This window comes from Mrakia frigida, assembly GCF_051309035.1.
Source record: "Mrakia frigida strain ATCC 22029 unplaced genomic scaffold BDY24scaffold_50, whole genome shotgun sequence".
NCBI lineage: Eukaryota > Fungi > Basidiomycota > Tremellomycetes > Cystofilobasidiales > Mrakiaceae > Mrakia > Mrakia frigida.
This window is the reverse complement of record NW_027481231.1, coordinates 38,055-56,026: the sequence shown is the minus strand read 5'-3', so window position 1 is coordinate 56,026 and position 17,972 is coordinate 38,055. Positions and strand designations below refer to the sequence as shown.

Genomic DNA, 17,972 nt, shown 5'->3' with positions numbered 1-17,972 from the left:
GTATCTCTCTTCTATCTTCTCGTCAGGTACTCTCACGAAGTTCAATGTAAGGTTCCTTCTTGCTTTGTGTATGTCAGAGCAATAGGCGATCGTCTGCGTCGAGGCTGGCTTTTGCGACGCGTCGCGCTTCTTTCTTCAACAGCCAACGTTCTCTCTCCAGAAAAAAAGTACCTTCGAAGTTCATGCTGCTGAAAGAAGATCCGACGGTCGAAGCTGGCCGTTCGAAGACAAAAGACAGGAAGGAAGGTCAAACTCTGAACTTCGACTCAGAGCGCGAGGTCGACCTGTCTTCTCTTCTTCCCCTCAACTCCCTCAGTCTAAACGCCCTAAACGCTCGATACTACACTCTCAGCAGCCCTTCCTACCACCCAAAGCTCACCATCTATGACCCCCTCGATCTATGATCTTCTCGCGAGAGGAGATCTCAAAGCCGACGACGTTCCTTCAACTTTCCCTTCGCCTCGACCCTCCCTTCAGTCCTTCCTCCTCCTCAACCCGTCATGAAACCTTCCTTCTCCTGTCAGGGATCACTGCGATTGTCTACAGACACCCCCTTTCTGTAATTCGTTGCTGGAAGTCCTCTAGCTCTCCTCCCTCAACAACCATCATCCCTCAAATCGAAGAGAGATGAACGAGCTCATCGTCCCTCCCCCTCCGTCCCCTCCTCCTTCGGACGATGCCCCTCGCTCTCCCACAGAATCTGAGGGTATGGCTGATTGGGAGCAAGCTCTCCAGTGGGCGCAAGCATCTTCGGTTTCTCGAGATTGGAAGAGGACGTCTGCAAAGCCCAAGAGTTTGGTCGAGGTCAGTCCATTCCCTCCCTCTGTATTCTTCCATCCGCTGAAGGCTGACCGAAATCCTCCTGTTACTCTCGTTTTCCAGCTTCCGTTCGCTCAAGACCTCAGCTCCTTTGTTCGCTCTCACCCAGAGATCCCTCTTCCCGGTAAGCGCTTCTTCACCCGATGCTTGTAAACGGCAAAGTCGCCGTGCGGACTCGAGGCTGATCTCTCCCCTCTTTCCTCCTTCAGAGCTCCCACTGGAAGTCCTCCTCAAGATCCTCGAATACATCTTCCTTCGACCCTCTCCTACCACTCCTGCCTCACCTCACCAGATGCTCAACGGTACTACTCACCTCCTACTGGTCTCCAAATCCTTCCGGACGATATGCCTCCCCATCTTCTTTCGCTCGGTCACCATCTACAGGACTTCAGATTTCGCCACCTTCTTCGACTCTCGCCGAGGAATCTTCGTCGTTACAGCGGAAGGAAGGAAGCGTTGGGACATGGTCAAAGAGCTCTGCATCGTCGACGGCGTTCAACTCCCTCTCGAAGGCGACGATCTCCTCCCTCTCACCATCCCCTCCTCCCATCAGATCGATCAACTGGTCATCCTCGAACACAAACCACGATCCTTCGACGACTGGGATTTCGTACCGCCTCAGCTCACTCGGGAGGAGGAGGAGCATCATGCCGCGAGCCAGAGGCGGACGGATCAGCAGAGGAATCGGCTCTTCGCGTCGACGATCCAGTCTCTCCGAGAAGAGCAGATTCAGGAGGGACAGCAGCATCAGTCCTTCGAGGAGTGGATCCAGGCGAGAACAGGGACGTCAGATGTTCATTCGGTGGTCTCGGTGGAGGTCATTCGGAAGATGTGGGAGGAGTCGTTCGACGAACGACGGGAGCTGCTCAACAGAATCGTTCTCGACACTTCCCCTCGTCAAATCCACATCAGCCTCCTAGCCCAACGACACTTCCTACCTCTTCAATCCAGATCTCGAACCGAGACGGTCGTTATACACTACGCCGTTCTTCCCTCGTCCAACCGGTCGTGGCCAGAATCGAGTCCTCCCGACGTCGTCGAATTGGCGGAGGAGATCTCGTATTGGTTGAATCTTTTTCACGTCCAACTCGTTGATTTTCCGAGGTCGGAAGTCGAGGAGCTAGTTGAGCGAGTAGGGAAAGAGCCGTCGGAGATCACTCGTTGGACTTGGAGATGGGAAGATGGGTCGAGCTTCGAGATGTTGAACGACGCGTGAGTTGGTCTTTCAGTTTGTCATCGACGCGTCTCGCCTCTCTCTTCTTTCGTTCGAGACCTGACAACGCTCTGCGTTCTTTCAATTCGGCTTCCAGCAGCGAGTCAGAGTCAGCTCTGCAACTCCCGTCTCGCAGTTGATTAGTCTTTCTCGCGTCGAATCGGTTCGTCCTCTTTCTTCCCTCTCGCTCTCACTCCGTCTCATACCTCATCGCAGATCATAAACGCTAATCCCGTTTTCCTTTTCTCCTTTCTTTGTAGATCCTACCTACCCAACTCACGAATCCCTCCTCCAAACCTCAACCCTCTCCACCTCCACATCCCCATCCATCTTCTCCTTCTCTGCATCCATCTTCCACTCCTTCTCAACAACCTCCACAATCACCGACCTACCCATCCCCTCTCTTCTCCTCCTCTCCCCCTCACCTTCAACCTCGTACCCAAGCTCGTCTTCCCTCCTCTCAGCCAACTCAACCACCATCACACCTCCCTCGCCACCACTGTTGACTTCCGGCGTCGGGTTTGGTTCTGGACATGAGCGCCTTCGGAAGAGGTAGACGAGGAGAGCTACCAGGAGAGTGAACAGGATGGATCCGAGAATTCCTGCGATTACGTTTTGGTAGTTTTGGGAGGGAGAGGAAGAGGTCAAGGACCAAGAGTCGGATTGGGAGTCGGGGCGGGGAGAGGTTGGGTTGGAAGCGTCGGAGACGGGGAGGCCGAGGGCGAGGGTGGAGAACAAGAGGAGGGTTGTAGCTGAGAGTAGGGTGTTGGTAGTGGGATGCATGGTTATGTGGGCTGTTCGAAGAAAGGAGTGGTGGCGAAAGAACGAGCGTTAAAACGAAGAGGAAAGAACGGATCGAGCCTTTTCGACGCGACGGTGAGTGAAGTCGACCGGAACGGAGACGAGAAGGAAAGAAAAACTCACGTCTCCGAAGGATCAATTCGTTGGTGAGGTAGTGGGGTGGTGGACAAGAAGCAACAAAGTTCGGTGCAGCTCAAGCGAGAGGAGGTGCAGAGTTGAAAACGAGTCACTCGAGTTTCGATCAGGAGATCATCTCGGATCCGTTACGGCAGACACGTTTAGAGACTCTCAGCCTTTCTACTTTCTCTCCTTCGAGGTACGAGGCGAGTCACCAACAAAGGTGGTGATACGAAGTTTCGAATGCAAAAGCAGAGCATCGGAACGCAAAGCGAAAAACAGAGAAGAAAACGATTCGAGAGAAGCGCGTCGAGGGACGAACAAAAAACACAAGAAGAGACGGCCGAGAAAGAAAGATTTCTATCTATTGAAAGCAAAGAAGACGAGGGAGCCCAGCAAACGACCGAAACCAAAGCGAAACAAAAAGGGAAAGGCGACTGCACTAGTTTAGTCCAAACCCCAGTCCATATCCTCCTCAAACACTCTTAGGATCCTCCGAAAGCATCTTCGCCGCCAAGATGGCCTCCTCCGACTCCTTCTGCTCAGGAATCTTGAGCTCCTCGAGCAAGGCACTGAGCCTAGCGTCCTCCAACCTCTCCCTCTCGATCTGACTTCCTCGTCGGGCTCGTTGGGACGAGTCTCCAGCGGCCCAGTCTTCGTCGTCGTCCTCTGGGGGAGAGATGGTGATGTGGAGGTTGTGGAGTCGACCGGTTTCGAGATGGTAGACTGGGAGGGAGGAAAGCACGAAGCGAAGAGGACGAGGGGTCAGGCTCGAGGAGAAAGGAAAGGAGAAGAGAGAGGACGACGAAGAGGGAGGGAGGTCTCACCAAGTCCGTGAACCTGGACTCCAGCGGATCCCTTGAGCTTCCAGTTGTTCTTCACGACGTCCGAGTTGGCGATGGCCGTGACGGACTGCTTGACGTTGGCTTCGACGAGGCTTTGGAGATCGGTTTCCTCGGTGGCGGGGAGCCCGTGTCGAAGAGCGATGAGAGGAGCGAGGAATCGAGCGAGGGGAGTAGCTTTCTAGAGAACGGAAAGGAAAAGAAGCGAAGTGGAAAGTCGTCAGTTGAAGTTTCTGGTGGAGCATTGCGAGAGGAGAAATGGTGAGGAGTGGAGAGGAGAGGGGAGAGGCCGAATCGAACTCACGGCGAAAGCAGCTTCAGGGGGAGCTTCCCAAGCTCCCTTGCATCCTCCACAGATGGTGTGTCCGACGACGAGGACTAGGGATCAAAAGGAGAAACGGAATGTCAGTTGAGGCGAGAGAGGTCGAAAGTCGAGGGAGATCGACGACGAACCGTGTTGAATCTTCGCCTCCTCAACAGCGAAAGCCAGAGCAGCTTGAGCCGAATCGTCGTTGGGGTGGAACTGGTTGGCGATGTTCCTCTGAAAAATCACCAACAGCCTCAAGTCAGCGAGATCGTTTCGAGGGCAAGGAGACGCGAAAACGAGAGGGCTGAACGAACGTGAACGAAGATATCTCCAGGTCGAGCAGCGACGAGGGTAGTCTCGGGAACTCTGGTCAGCGGAAGGTCACAAAAAAGATCAGTCAATGTCTCAGAATAGGAGGGAGAGGCCTGTGCTCTTTCGGAACGAAGATGGAGCGAGGGAGATTGGTTGAGCTCGACTCACCGACTGTCGCAACATCCGAGCCAGAGAACCTTGGGAGCCTGAACGAGAGCTGAAGTCTTGAAGAAGTACTTGTCGACCGAGGAGACGTCGTTACTGTAGGATTAGAAGAAGTTGCAAAGTCAGCTTGAGGTCGAAGAACGGTTGGGGAAGGGAGGCGAGGCGAGGCAGGTCGGTTCGGTTTGGTTGCTCCCCCATCCTTCTCTTTGCTCCTTCCCGAGCTCGCTCCTTCCAAGCTGCAGGGAAGATTTGAGCTCCGCAGAGAATTGTTTAGACCACTCTTCACTCAGGAAGAGGTCTCCCTCCAAGAAAGCATCGAAAAAAAGCTGGCCATCTCCAAGGCTGAAGAGATAAGAAAACGAGTGGCTGAAATTGAACTCACCTCCACTGAGCGTTCTTCTTGAGCAAGGTATCGATCAAGGGCTTGGAGGTGTTCTTCTTCCTGGTTTCCGCACCAGAGTTGGAAGTAGTAGAAGATCCTCCTTTGGTGGAAGAGTCCGAGAGGGAGTCGGTGCTGATGGAAGAAGGGAACTTGGCTTCGTTCGAGGTCGAGCTCATCGAAGCGGTCGAGCTGGCGGTGGTGGTGGAAGGCAGAGGGTGGTTGCAGTTGGAGCACTCGCCAGCGGATTGGGAAAGAGTGTCGTAGGTTGGAACGAAGACGGACTCGTGGGAAATCGTCGGGAGGTCTTGCTCAGAAGCGTAGACGGGTCGAGGGTCAGAGGAGGAGGAGCTCATGGCGGGTTGTGACTGGGATACGAGGTGAAGATGAGGAGAGGAGAGAGAGGAGAGGAAGGGGGTTTGAGGTTTCCTTTATTATAAGGAGGGAAGGAGAATCGGAGTCGTGGTTGGGGGGGAGGGAGCAAAAAAAAGAAGAGAGGACGAGGTCAAGTCAGCGAGAAAGGGAGATTTGAGATTGGATCGCGTCTTTCCGCTTCACTTTGTCCTTCCCCAACACTTCTTGGGCCTCTCTCTTTAAGCTCACCAGAAGGAAAATCTTCATCTCAGCCGTCTCCTAGCTTCATCTCCCCGTCTCAAGCTCGTACAAGTCCAGAAAGGACCTCCTCAGCCCCGTTCTTGGGCCTCGACAGGGCTGTTTTTGCTCCGTCGTAGCCGAATTTGTAGTGGAACCCTGAGGACGATAAAAATCGGAACTTCTTCTCGAAAACGCCTTCAGCTGACTAATTTAGAGCCTATCTTGCTCCGTCGAAGCAGAAAAACTTCCCTTGAGCTCTGAGGGCAACGGGAAGAAGGGGGAGGACACCCCCAAAGCGGAACGGACAAACGGACGACGGAAGTTGTTGCAGACCCGAGAAAGAGATCAGAGGGCGTCAGAGGCCTTGAAGGGAAGTTTTTCTCGACGATGAAGAGTTGCCGTAGACGAGAGAACATATATAAGTTGCGAAAGATAAACAGGAGCTAGATACGAGGAAACCCAAAAGAAGCAAAGTCTAAGAAAGTCGAAGGCGAGAGGAACGCGTCGCGACCTGTGTCCGAAAAAGTGATGAACGGAAGTCGTGCTGGTCGGAGCCTAGGTAGATAAGTTTAGAGCTTGCTTCCTCGAATGGTGGACGAGAAGTGCTTGTCGACGCTGGAAGAAGTGAAGGGCGAGAAAAAAGGGAGGGTCAGAGAGGTGAGGTGAGAGGGAGGCGAGGGCGACGAGAGAGCAGAGGAAAGAGAGCGGAAATGAGAAAAACGATACTCACAGGTCTCCCACGTTCTCAGCCATTCCCCAGGAAGATTGGTAGCCAGCCTGATAGGAAGAAAGGGAGGGGGAGAGGGAGAGGTCAGCTCGAAGGGACGCGTCTCGCGAAGAGTGAAAAGAGAGGAGAAGCGATGCGACTCACGGGTCCGATACCGTCTGGAAGAAAGAGATATCAGCGAACAGTCAGTCAACGAAATGCATTAGAGATCGTATTTGAAGTTCCGGGGGAAGAAAGAAGACTCACAAGCATGCACAACTCCAACCTTCCTCTCAGGGCCACCCTTCTTGACCTTGACCACCTCCAGCTCCATCCTGGCTCCACCCCTTCGAGCAGGTCTCAGTCCAACGTTCGAGCTGACGATCTCGATCTTCTCCCATCCCTGTCCCTTCGAGAGCTCAGGCATCGACTCGTAAGCGTTTTTGAGGATTCTCTCCGTCGTCTCTTGGTGGATCGAGGTATCCCAGCTCCCCACGTCCATGGTTCCTCCGAGGATGACGTTTCCATCGGGACGGGGGATGATGTAGACGAAGGTCCCGTCCTTGAAGCCTGGGAAGACGAAGAAAAAGTCAGCTTCGTAGAAGGGAAAAGAAGAAGACGCGTCGATCGGAGGGAAGAGAGTTGCTTACCATCGACTGAAAGTCCGTACGTCAACCAAGGAGCTCGAGCTAGCACAGTCTGCCCTCGGATAGGCATGCACTCCTCGTCCATCACTCCTCCCAACGAAGCAGCTCCGAGACCAGTAGCGTTCACGACGCAGTGGACGTTTCCAGCGACGAAGGAAGCAGCCTCCTCCAGCGACTCGACCTTCCGACGGATGATCTTGACTCCAAGGTTGTTGAGCTGCGTGAGAAGCCATGGAAGGTAGGTAGCAGGGGCGAGGGAGAGAGTGGTGAGAGAAGATCCGGTGAGGTAGCCACTGAACAGAGCGAGGAAGGAAAGGGAGAGAGGACCGAGAGAGTTTGTGAGCTTCACGAGTTCCGGATCGAGGAGCTCGAATCGAGAGACGTTCTGCAGGACTTACTTGGGCAGTTCGCTCTTGGGGAGAGTCTTGTGATCGGGAATAAGATCGTTGTACCATGCACTGTCGATGTACGAGTTGTCGTCTGCTGTTTTGGAGTAGGAAACCCAAGGGAGGGTTTGGACGATGCCCGTGGGGATGAGAGATTTAAGCTTGAGGTAGGCGATTCGCTCCCATGCGTGAACTTGAGACGAGGATCCAGGGAACTGATGAAAGTATCGAGAGGAGGCAGTCAGGGACTCTGAAGGGATGGAAAGGGAAGGGAAGGGGAGGGAAACGCGAGCTCGAGATCGGAAAACGATGAGTGTAATATGCTCACAGAGTGCCAGTTCGCTCCAGCCCAGGGAGAAGCCCATCCTTGAGATTGATCTCCTGGCAAGTCTCTCGCTACCAGAGTAACGTCGTAACCTCGTTGAGCAAGAATAAGTGCGGAGGTACAGCCGACAACTGGGAGAGGGAAAGAGGGAGGAGAGAGGTCAGCTCGGTCGCCTCGACGCTTTCGTCCCGTTCTTCATTCACCTCCACCACCGATAACGACGACTTTTTGAGAAGAAAATGAAGAGGAAGACATGGAAGAAGAGTGCTGATGTGGTTGGGAGGGAGGAGGAAGCTGGAAGACCAAAGGGCAAAGAGATAAGTCGGCTGAGTCCCCGCGGCGAACGACGGCGTCTCTCTTGGGGTCCTTCGACTTTTCTCTTTGAAGCTTTACGCGTCTCAAAGACTGATAATAGACTCCTCTTCGACGAGCAGACGCTCGCGGGAAGCTTTACAGCGAATGAGGCTGAAAGTAGGGACAAAACGCGTGCGATCTGCGCACCGTCGAGCTCCTCTTCTCGGTCTCCTGTTACTCAAGCTCGTTCCTCCTCTGACTCGACGAACTTCTCACGACCTCTCGCAGGACCGAGCTAGGACTTTCCTGAGATCGGAATGTAGGACCGAATCTCTAAGGCGAGATACTTAATCTCAATCTCACCCCTTCTAAACTGAAAGTTCACGACGCGTCCAACTCCTTCTCCTTCTCAACTCGTCCTTAAGCCTTGGTGGTAGGTCCGTAAGGTCCGTACCCTGTGTGAATGAAAAGGAAAGCAGTGAAGCGACGAAATCTCGTCAGTAGATATTCCGGCGACCGATAGGGAGAAGGAGAAGAAGGCAAGAACGACGACTCGACTCACAATCAGAGAAACCGAGATCCCAACCGAAAGCGGGGGTGTTCACACGCTGGTAGTGTCCGATATCATCGAGGGACGCAAGGTCTTCCGAGGTGAGCTCGATGACCTCGAGGTTGGCGGTGATTCGGGCAGCAGTGACGGACCTGTGGGAGAGTGGAGAGGGGGAGACGACGAGGTCAGCAATTGGAGTCGAGCAACGATATACGAAAGTCGGTAGGAGTGAATAAAGAGTAGGCGGAATCGAGAATGCAAAGAAGAGGGACGGGACAGGGGTTTGGCGAGAAGATGGGGGAGAAAGAAGGGAGGGACGAACTTGGGGAGAACGATGCAACCTCGCTGGACTTGATAGCTGATCAAGATCTGCGCGGGAGTGGATTTGTGAGCATCGGCGATCTTGTTGAGGGTGACGTTGGTGAGGAGGGGAGAGTTGGTGGATCCGAGAGGGCAGTAGGCCTCGAGCAGAATGCCCTTGTCCTCGCAGTACTTCTTGAGCTCGTGCTGAGGGTTGAAGGGGTGAAGCTCGACTTGGTTGACTGCGGGGACGACGGTCCATCCCTTGGAAAGCTTCTCGATGTAAGGAATCGAGAAGTTGGAGATTCCGATGGCCTAGAGGGAAGCAATCGAGGTCAGCATGGGCGCGTCGCTGAGCTTGAAACTCAAAGGTGGAGGCGAGCGATGAGTCCCCAAACAACGCGTTTCAAGCAGGAAAGGTGTATAACGTACCTTGACCTTCGACCCGTCCTTGTAGATCTTCTCCATCTGAGCCCAAGTCTTGTTCTGGTCGAACTCCTTGTCGACGGATCGAGTTCCATCCTCGTTGAGAGGGAAGTTGTTGTTGGGGTCCTCAGGTTTGGTCTTGAGGTAAACGGGCCAGTGGACGAGGTAGCTATGACATGAGAGAGGAAAAAGAGGACAGGGGTGGTCAAGAGGCCGAGTATCAGCTTCAGCGAAAAGACGGAGGAGCGAAGAGCGGGAACGAGACGAACAGATCAACGTAGTCAACTCCGAGCATCTTGAGAGACTTGTCGAGGCACTCCTCAACTCGCCCGTCCTGGTAAGTGTTCCAGACCCTGTTTGAAAGAAAAGCGCAAGAGAAGAGCTCAGTTCCAGCTCGATGGAGTAAACTGGACAAGGGCTGAACGGTCGACTCACTTGGAAGTGATGAAGATCTCGGACCTGGGAACTCCCGAAGCCTTGATACCGTCTCCGACCTCGGACTCATTTCCGTAGACGAAAGCGCAATCGAGACTAGGCAGAGAGCGAAAAAGAAAAGAAGAACCGAGTTAGCAAGCAAAGCGAATCCAACATGGCCTCGTTGAAGAAAGCAGATCGAGCTCAAAGACATGAACCTACTGCCTGTAACCAGCCTTGAGAGCAACCTCGACGGCCTTGGCGACCTCACCAGGGGGAGCTGAAGACGGAGACGGAATAGAAACAAGTCAGTTTACCTAGAAAGGGAAGAAGGGGGAGCGAGGGCTGAAAAGAAGGCCGGCCCAAGGGCGGTCCGTTTGACCGAGACAAGGAAAAGTTTTTCGCAAGCGAGACCTGCTCCTGTCCCTCCACTCGGATGGCTTGAGCGAGAGCGTTCAGAGCAGAACTCATGCTGTCGAAGCTGAATCTCGAACAACTCATGCCGTCCCCTTCCCTCCCTCCGTTCCATCGCTTCCTTCAGGACTATCTGGCCCCCTCTTCGAGCCCTTCGAACAGCGAAACAGTGAGAGTAGAAGGAGAGGACTAGCCTTGCCATGTTCCGAGTCCGATAGCGGGAATGGTAGCTCCAGTGCTGGAGGAGGAAAAGGGAGAGAGAGAAGGAGGTCAGCTCGAGAAGGAAGACGACGAGATGGAGGGTGGAGAGAGGACTGACTTGAGCTTGAAGGAGGTAGGGAGAGTCATGTTTATGAAGGGGATAAAGGTTGTGGGGGTGAAGAGGTAGAGGTTTGAAAAGAGAAAAAGTTGAAAGTCGGTGTTGAAGGTTGAAAGGAGGAGGGACGAAAAAGCCAGCTCTTGAAGTCGAGGGATGATCGGACGGAAGACCCTCCGGAGTAGTCTTCAAAAAAGGATGAACACACGCGACTTGTTTTGTTTTGCTATTTTCTACGAGAGGTTCTATCCTGCAGATGCCAATTGAGTGACAAAAAGAGGGAAAGATATCGTGTCTTTTCGCTTCTTCTTTCAGCTCGTCTTTCCGACCTCCCTTCGAGGCCTTCGCATTCCATGGAAGAGGAATCAAAACACTGCTTGCTTGCTCGTGTACATATCACCTCGCAAGTTTCCCGAGGCATCCGAACTTGAAAACATCCTTCAAACGCCTTTTCTGGAAGTTTGTCGGACGCGTTGACTTTCATTCCTCGTTTCCCGCTTGCTCGTCGCCTCTTTCCCTCCCTCCAACTCTAAAAGCGTTTTCTTCTTCCGAGCAAGACCTTCCGCGGAAGTCGGTGTTTGATATGTCATCGTATATCAATTGAGGCTGTCTCTATCTCAACTTGCTTGTTCATTTTGGAGCTCCTGAGCTTCGAGAGGGGAAAGTCTGCTCCCAACCGCCAACAACCACGAATCCTCCTCCAACCAACCACGCTCTTCTTCCCTCTCTCGTTCTTTCCGACGAGCTCTCATACCAAGAAAGGAACACACATAATGCTACTTTCAACGGTCTTCGTGAAGCCGAGAAGGGAGAGCTTGGGCTTCTTTTCGAGGAAAGAGAAGAAGGTGAGCTCCCTCTCGTCCCTCCCGCGTTCCGTTTGTTCTCCTCCCGCCCGTTTCTCGAGCTCATCATCATCAACATCCCCTTCTGCGTTAAACAGAAGTCATCATCTCAATCTATCCCATCCCTCTTCTCCCTAGCCTCCTCCCTCTCGCCAAAGTCTACCGCTTCAGAGCTTCAACCGCACCCCCAACTCAACCGTCACCTCTCCCTCCCATGCCCTCCTCCCCCTCGTTCCTCCTCCCTCCCTCAGAACGATCTCGACTGCAACGGACCCAAGGTTGCGTCTGCCTACTCGCTCGCCAACGGACTTGGTATCCACTTCGGAGGAGAACAGAATGAGACCTCGCGTCCCTCGATCTCCGAACAACCCGTCTCGACGTCAACTCCTTCAAGCCGAGAGCGAGAGGACGGGGATGCACGAAGAGGAGCCTGGATGGACGGGTTACTGGAGGATCTAGAGAGGGTGAAGATAGAAGTAGGAGTCAAGGCTGAACGAGGCGAAGGGTCGACCAGGGATTCGTCGGACACACCTCACCTCGTCGATCTCTCAAACTCCTCAAGCCTCAGCAGCTTGATCTGTCTCTTCCCGCGACCTCCTTCTTCCTCCTCATCCACCATCAGAGGAAAATCGAGCGATCGGTTGAGGATCTCGATCTCGTCAGGTCGAGACCTCCCTTCCCCTTCCCCATCCACGAACGAGGCCACGAACGAGGGAGACGCGTCGAACTCGAGACTTCCGACGCCTCCTCTCTCGCCTCCTCGCCTCCAGGACGACTACACGGCCAGCAACGACACCCGCTCCTCCCACCCTCCGATCCCGAGCTTCAACATCCCTCAACCAACCCCATCGGCCTCCATCCAACCTCCTCCAGCTCTCTCAGCCTCCTCTTCCTCTGTCTCCTCCTCCTCCGTCCCACGAACACCCTCCCCGATCCCTTGCCTCACCCTCCCACCCAAACGTCACACCTCCCTGAAACACACCCTCTCTTGGTCCTTTCGAGCGAGGAGAGCAGCTGCCGAGAGGAAGAGGGAGAAGAACGAGTTGGGTTTGTCCACGGCGGTTGCAGAGAGCGGACGCGTCGAGGCGGAGGAAGAGTTCGTTGGGGTTGGGGAGTCGAGGGCTGACGGGCTTGGGAAGGGAGTTGAGCGCATAGAGGGTAGCTGGGGGGAGAAGGAAGACGACGCAAAGGTGTTGGTGATTGACGAAGAGGGAGGGGAGGGGAGATGGGTCTGAGGATTCGACGTTTTGTGAGTTGGGCGTTTGCTTTGTTGGTTCTTTTGTTGTTGTTGCTCTTTTGGGTTTTATTGTAGGGCTAGGAATTACGGGTCAACGAGTGTTCGTGTTCGGGACGTAGAGGAAGAAGAGGAAAGAACGAGACGCGTCGGCTCTTTCGCTCGCTTGCGTCGTCGACGAAGAACGAAAGAAAGATACTGGCATGAGATTTGGGTCGTTAGGCATATCGTTGGCAAGAAAGCAATTAAGCATCTCTTTTGCGATGAAACAACGAAAACAAGGCGTCGGTCAGCTCAACTCTCTTCTCTCTCCGTTTGCATCTCTCTTCGGTCGAATTCGGAACTCACCTCCTCTCCTCCCCTCCTTTCAAAGATCAGGACTCATCTCCACCCTCGAAACCTCCCTACTGCTATCCTCCTCGATATCTTCGTCCTCCTCGTCCATCCCTTCGTCGTCAGATTTGTCGAACATGAACTGCGAAGCGATACCCAAAAGTCAGTCTCGTTCGACGCGTCTCGCCCCTCTTCCTTCTCCCTCCCCTTCTCATCCCTCTTCCCCACCCCCGCACCCCCCAAACTATTACTAATGAGATATTCGTTCCAACTCACCCTATTCTCATCATCCCTCAACGTAGCGGGAACCCTCACATCCCCATCCTCCGTCAAAGCCGTCCCGCCTCTCGCACTCCTCCCTCGAGATCGACTTCGACTCTCGCTCACCTCCCCTCCACCAGCGACTTTCCTCCTCCCTCCGTCTCTGACCCTCACTCGACTCTTCCTACTAGGCGTCTCGTTCTCCTCCTCGTCGTCCTCCGTCTTCTCAGGATCGTCCTCCGCCGCCTTCCCTTTCCCTTTCCCTTTCCCCTTCTCACCTCCCTTCGCCTTCGACGAAGCTCGAACCTCCTCCTCCTCCTCCTCCTCATGCTCGTCATCGTCCATCCCCCAGTCCAACTCATCCAGGTCTCCCAGACCGAGATCCTCCATCTGAGCTTGACTGAGTTGGCTTTGAGGGAAGGAGGCTCGTTGCTGCGACGACGAAGGAGGGAGCTGGGAGGCTTGTTGTTCTTGGGAGTTGGGGAAGAAGAGAGGTTCTTCGTTGGTGGGTTTTCCACCTCCGTTCGTTCGTTGGCGAGAGGGAGAAGGAGTGACGTTGTTGTTGGCGATGGAGTGACGAGGAGGTGGTTGGTTCTCTTGGTTCGGATCGAAGTCGTTCTCGTTCCCGTCGTCCATGGCGAAGTCGAAAAGTGCTCCTCCTGCGTGGTCGGGGTACTGGTGTTGCTGCTGGTGCTGATCGCCTTCGTCGTCGTCCATCGTTTGATCCCCATCTCTCGCTCTCTCCTTCCCCTTCTTCGACTTACTCCCACTCCCGCTCCCTTCACCCTCCCCCTCTTGCTCCTCCTGCTCCCCTCCGTCCTCCAACTTCCCCATCCTAAGCGTCTTCTTCCTACTCCCGATCCCGCTCCCACTCGGAACCCCACTACTCGCCATCCCAGCGCTCCTTCTCCTCGCCTTCTCCGCCTCGCTCTTCACCCTCGGAACAGCAGCTGGAGCAGCAGCCGCGTTGGCGGACGAGTTCGGGACCTCCTGAGTCATGATGGTGAAGGTAGCGTCGAAGACGTCGTCCGGGTGGGAGAGGGTCACGTAGAGAGGGGAGAGAGGGGTGGTGAAGATGCAGGAGATGGGGACCGAGAGTTGGGTGGCGAGGAAGGTGATTGCCTGAGGGAAGGGAGGAAGGGAGGCGGGAGGAAGAAGAGAGGGAGGGAGGAGGGAGGGGTCAGAGACGCGTTCGAACGAAAGAGGAGGGAAGGAAGGGAGAAAAGGGAGACGAAACTGACTTTGAACTCTCGCATCGGGAAACCGAACGCGACGGGCGAGATGGAGAGGTAGAACTCGTCAAACTCTTCTGCTTCGACTGCGAACTCCGTCGAGAGTCGATCGGCTCGTGGATTTCCTGCAAAGAGACGATGGAAACGAAATGAAAAAGGGTCAGGACTCGACGCGTCTTCCGTTTTTTTTTTTTTTTTTTTTTCCCTCTCTTTAGCTCGAAGAACTCGCCTTCCCAGGTCCCAATCTTAACCCCGTGATCCCCAAACGTCCAAGCCAGATACCCTTCCTTCCTCTGTCCTCCAGCTGACTTGGCTCCCTGCGAGATCCAGCCAGGGAAGGGTTCCATCCACTCGGATACGTGTTTGGGCGAGACCTTGAAGGCGGAAGTGTCTTCACCTTCGGTGTTGTTGGTTGGACGACGCGTGGAGTGGGAGGTGGAGATGAAGAGGGAGTGGGTTTTGATGAAGCCTGTGGTTCGAAAACGGAGAACGAGGAGAGAGACGCGTGAGAAGAGGAAGCGACGAGACGACGTGGAGAGCGGGAGCGAGAAAGACGAGGACGAACCGTTGTTGCACAAGAACTTGATGTTGAGTCTCGAAGGAGGAGGTTTGGCTGCTGGTGAGGGTGAGGGAGATCGAGAGGCATCTTCGTTGGAGGATCCATCTTGATTGTCGTTCTCGTCCTCGTCCGAGTCAGTGACCTTCCTCCTCTTCCTCTCCTTGTCCTTCTTGTTTCTGGATGGTTTCTTCCTTTCCGAGTCGTAGAGGGAGATGTCGCATCGTTCTGCTGTCTTTTCGAGACTTCCTCGAGATCGAAATACTCCGAGAAGAGCCTGGGTGGAGGAGAGGGCGGTGGTGAGCTCGAGCGTTTCCCTCCTTCCTCCGTTGAAGAGGGACGAGTCAACTTACTTTGGCGTTCAAATGACAAGTCACTCCCTTCTTGGTTGCCATTTCCACCTCGTAGGACTCGAAAAAGTTCTCCGAGAAGGTGAACTGAGCGTACGACGTCTTGGACGAGTTGAGAGTCGAGAGAACGAGCTGGGGAGGGAGAGGAGACCAAGAGAGAACGTGAGCGTTTCCTGTATGTATCGAGCAAAGACGAAACATTTCAACTAACCTCCGTCTTCACAGCCTGTATATGAACATCTTCTCCGAATCTCGATAGACAGGCAAGGGCGGACGTGAGCTCTATGGAAAGGGAAGGAAGGGAACGAAGGTGAGCTTGATCGTCCCCTTCCTCCTCGACTCCACTCCTCCTCCTCGATACAAAGACACTTACTTTTCAAGCTGTACGGAGTGAGAGAAGCTTCCAAGGACATGGCTCCAGCTCTTCAAGGGGTCGAAAGTGAAGATTTTCTTGAAAGAGGTCCTCGTCGTTGGGCGGAAGCAGGGAGGAGAGAGTGCCGACGAGCTTTCATTCGGTCGAGTTCTCCCCAACCACAATCCCCTCCTTCCCCCTTCCTCTTTCTTTCTTTCTTTCTTTCTTTCTCTTTTCTCTCTTTCTTGTAGAAGGGGATCATGGCTTCACCTGCAGCTCGTAAACGACTGGGCAAGGAGTTCCAAGGGATGCAGAAGAGTCCACCTCCGTTCGCCTTTGGATGTCCAGACGAGAAGGTCAGCTTCAGCTTCCTGCTCTTCAAAGAAGTCTCAGAGCTGACGATTATCCCTTATCGTTTTCGTAGAACATCTTGAACTGTGAGTTCCTTATCAAAGTCTGCTTGAGTGAAGGAGGAAGGAGAAGGAGACAGGGGTGCCGGTTGACATTGAACGAACGGAAGCTGACCTTCTCCCCGTTTCCCTCGTTCTTAAACTACCAGGGCACTTCGTTCTTGTAAGCATATCTCTCTCAGCTCTTGGGAGCCTTCATTGGTGCGAGAGCTTAAGCAGAAGAAGAGACGCTTCCCGACTCAGGTCCCAGCGTCTCGGCTTCAAGCTCCTCGCCTCCCTCCCTTCCTTCCCTCAAGAGAACGTCCAGAACTCAACAATCCTGACCTTTTCCCACCTTCTCTTCGCTTCTACCTTACAGCGAGGACCTCCCGACAGTCCCTACGATGGAGGAGAATACTACGGTTCGTTTCCAACCTCTCGAGTTGCTCCTCGAAGGGATCGAGCCGGTCACCTCCTTCCCTTTTCGCCTCCTCCTCTCTGACTCGCCTCTCGTTTCTTCGTTCTTCTATGTATCTCGCTCGAAACAGGTGTCATCATGTTCCCTTCCGACTACCCTTTCAAACCTCCTGAGTGAGTCTAGCTTGAAGTCCTCCGATGGTGTCGCCCGATGCTTCGTTTCGTGAGCTCACCTCTCCCTCCCTCCCTCCCTCCTTCCTTCGACCGCCCTCCAGCATCAAGATGGTCACTCCCTCGGGTCGATTCCGTCCAGGACAGAAGATCTGTACCTCGATGACAGCTTACCATCCTGCTTCGTGGAATGTGAGTTTGATCTTCCGCTGTTTTAGTCGAGTTGTCCTAGCCGTCGAGCTGACCTCTCCTTTTCCTTCTCGAACAGCCTGCCTGGAGTGTTTCGACCATGTCAGTCTCCTCGATCTTCTTTTCCAGAGATTTAGCACAGATCTGATATCGCCTCTCGCTTTTCTACAGCCTCACTGGACTCCTCTCCTTCATGCTCTCGGACGAAATCACGACGGGAAGCATCACGTCGACCCTCGCAGAGAAGAAGGCGTTTGCTCTCAAGTCGCACGCCTACAACTTGACCGAGAAAAAATTCAAGGTCAGTTCCGTCGTTCCCTTCCTGCCTTCTTCATAAGCTGACTGCCGTATCTTCTCGCTTTCTCTCTCGAGCAGGAGGTTCTTCCCGAGGTTCGTCTTCCCTCTCTGCCTTTCCGTCGCGTCGCCCCGTTCTTTCCCAATCTAACGCCTTCCCCTCTTTCTCTTCCAGTACGCCCAACCAACCATGAAAGACCCACCCGACATGGGCGTCCCTCCCGCACCTTCCACCACCTCCAACGCTCCTCCAACGGTCAGCAGCCTTCCTCCTCCTCCTCCTTCACCCTCTCCATCTTCCCTCCAATCCTCCGCTTCCTCCTCGACGTCAACCCTCTTCCCTCTCGCCACCAACTCGGCGGCCAGCTCAACTGACCGTACCCCTTCTACGTCCCATCCTCCAACGGCTCTGCTAGGCTTGAAAGCGCCCGCCGCCGCCGCCGCCGCTGCGACTCCGAACGGAGCTGAGGGAGGTGGAGGTGGAGCGAGGGAAGGGAGAGGAACGTGGAGATGGGTGATGGTGGTCGTGGCGGCGGTGGTGGTGGGGAGGTTGGGGAGTTTGATGGCGAGAGGGTGAGAGGAGGTACGGACGTTTCGGTCTGAGCTGGTGTTTTCGTTCCTTCTTTTGTTTCTGGTAGCTTGTTTACGACTTTCTTTCTTGCTTTCGTACCTTCGGTCTCGTTTCGTGTTTTGACCTACCCATGGGCTTTTCTTCGTCGCGCGAGCGGGAAGAGGAGGGAAGGGACGAAAGAAGAAAAGAAGACGCGTCCGTCTCAAATCCTTCACCCCCGAAAAAAATCCCGCACTGCTCTTCCCTTCTTCCATTCCTCTACCTCTCCAACCTCTCCATTCATCTGAAGCCATATCTTCGACCTCACTGTTCACCTCTTTCGTCGTTGCCACCGCCCTATGGATCACCCGTCCCGCCTGAAACAAAAACCTCAGCGAGACGTCTCTGTGATGTTCCCCAAACTGAACCGTCGGACTTTCTGCAGGAAAGTTGATGTAACAAGCGCATCTGCTGG

General features: G+C 54.2%; 9 protein-coding genes across 9 annotated transcripts; 3 read left to right on the top strand and 6 right to left on the bottom strand.

Moving 5' to 3' along the window:
* The first annotated feature begins 296 nt into the window (after positions 1 to 296).
* On the top strand, positions 297 to 2,194 carry BDY24DRAFT_404196 (uncharacterized protein). Its single transcript, XM_076642474.1, has 3 exons — positions 297 to 943; positions 1,029 to 2,031; positions 2,130 to 2,194. Exons 1-3 carry the CDS (start codon positions 628 to 630, stop codon positions 2,170 to 2,172), a joined length of 1,362 nt encoding a protein of 453 aa, XP_076492330.1. The 5' UTR covers positions 297 to 627; the 3' UTR covers positions 2,173 to 2,194.
* Positions 2,195 to 3,149, bottom strand: BDY24DRAFT_404191 (EGFR-like transmembrane domain-containing protein). Its single transcript, XM_076642473.1, has 2 exons — positions 2,957 to 3,149; positions 2,195 to 2,826 (listed from the first exon to the last, which is right to left on the bottom strand). The coding sequence occupies exon 2, from the start codon at positions 2,813 to 2,815 to the stop codon at positions 2,309 to 2,311; it is 507 nt and encodes a 168-aa protein (XP_076492329.1). The 5' UTR covers positions 2,816 to 2,826; positions 2,957 to 3,149; the 3' UTR covers positions 2,195 to 2,308.
* BDY24DRAFT_404187 (carbonic anhydrase) lies at positions 3,144 to 5,694 on the bottom strand. The gene is made up of 8 exons (XM_076642472.1): positions 5,559 to 5,694; positions 4,959 to 5,384; positions 4,580 to 4,672; positions 4,414 to 4,465; positions 4,246 to 4,333; positions 4,097 to 4,170; positions 3,778 to 3,973; positions 3,144 to 3,676 (listed from the first exon to the last, which is right to left on the bottom strand). Exons 2-8 carry the CDS (start codon positions 5,309 to 5,311, stop codon positions 3,426 to 3,428), a joined length of 1,107 nt encoding a protein of 368 aa, XP_076492328.1. The 5' UTR covers positions 5,312 to 5,384; positions 5,559 to 5,694; the 3' UTR covers positions 3,144 to 3,425.
* Positions 5,695 to 5,946: 252 nt separating this feature from the next.
* Positions 5,947 to 7,970, bottom strand: BDY24DRAFT_239057 (FAD-dependent oxidoreductase). Its single transcript, XM_076636700.1, has 7 exons — positions 7,817 to 7,970; positions 7,617 to 7,744; positions 7,301 to 7,503; positions 6,906 to 7,195; positions 6,523 to 6,825; positions 6,421 to 6,434; positions 5,947 to 6,326 (listed from the first exon to the last, which is right to left on the bottom strand). Exons 1-7 carry the CDS (start codon positions 7,866 to 7,868, stop codon positions 6,276 to 6,278), a joined length of 1,041 nt encoding a protein of 346 aa, XP_076492327.1. The 5' UTR covers positions 7,869 to 7,970; the 3' UTR covers positions 5,947 to 6,275.
* A 357-nt stretch (positions 7,971 to 8,327) lies between these two features.
* BDY24DRAFT_408157 (putative glycerol dehydrogenase) lies at positions 8,328 to 10,359 on the bottom strand (the record flags this gene model as incomplete). Its single annotated transcript, XM_076642789.1, has 9 exons — positions 8,328 to 8,362; positions 8,470 to 8,609; positions 8,780 to 9,072; positions 9,190 to 9,352; positions 9,453 to 9,536; positions 9,619 to 9,714; positions 9,820 to 9,877; positions 10,206 to 10,249; positions 10,331 to 10,359. The coding sequence occupies 9 exons, from the start codon at positions 10,357 to 10,359 to the stop codon at positions 8,328 to 8,330; spliced, it is 942 nt and encodes a 313-aa protein (XP_076492326.1).
* Positions 10,360 to 11,100: 741 nt separating this feature from the next.
* BDY24DRAFT_419128 (uncharacterized protein) lies at positions 11,101 to 12,525 on the top strand (the record flags this gene model as incomplete). Its single annotated transcript, XM_076643938.1, has 3 exons — positions 11,101 to 11,172; positions 11,268 to 12,216; positions 12,482 to 12,525. 3 exons carry the CDS (start codon positions 11,101 to 11,103, stop codon positions 12,523 to 12,525), a joined length of 1,065 nt encoding a protein of 354 aa, XP_076492325.1.
* A 15-nt stretch (positions 12,526 to 12,540) lies between these two features.
* On the bottom strand, positions 12,541 to 14,418 carry BDY24DRAFT_238987 (uncharacterized protein). Its single transcript, XM_076636699.1, has 4 exons — positions 14,239 to 14,418; positions 13,013 to 14,119; positions 12,752 to 12,878; positions 12,541 to 12,658 (listed from the first exon to the last, which is right to left on the bottom strand). Exons 1-3 carry the CDS (start codon positions 14,251 to 14,253, stop codon positions 12,771 to 12,773), a joined length of 1,230 nt encoding a protein of 409 aa, XP_076492324.1. The 5' UTR covers positions 14,254 to 14,418; the 3' UTR covers positions 12,541 to 12,658; positions 12,752 to 12,770.
* Positions 14,097 to 15,605, bottom strand: BDY24DRAFT_404173 (Rad9-domain-containing protein; the record flags this gene model as incomplete). Its single annotated transcript, XM_076642471.1, has 6 exons — positions 15,509 to 15,605; positions 15,347 to 15,417; positions 15,139 to 15,267; positions 14,795 to 15,062; positions 14,239 to 14,698; positions 14,097 to 14,119 (listed from the first exon to the last, which is right to left on the bottom strand). Coding segments are annotated over exons 1-5 (817 nt in total), but the record flags the coding sequence as incomplete, so codon positions are not given.
* A 36-nt stretch (positions 15,606 to 15,641) lies between these two features.
* BDY24DRAFT_404168 (ubiquitin-conjugating enzyme E2) lies at positions 15,642 to 17,924 on the top strand. The gene is made up of 10 exons (XM_076642470.1): positions 15,642 to 15,843; positions 15,912 to 15,924; positions 16,047 to 16,060; positions 16,256 to 16,298; positions 16,425 to 16,467; positions 16,569 to 16,656; positions 16,733 to 16,755; positions 16,825 to 16,954; positions 17,029 to 17,043; positions 17,123 to 17,924. Exons 1-10 carry the CDS (start codon positions 15,748 to 15,750, stop codon positions 17,522 to 17,524), a joined length of 867 nt encoding a protein of 288 aa, XP_076492322.1. The 5' UTR covers positions 15,642 to 15,747; the 3' UTR covers positions 17,525 to 17,924.
* Positions 17,925 to 17,972: the final 48 nt, after the last annotated feature.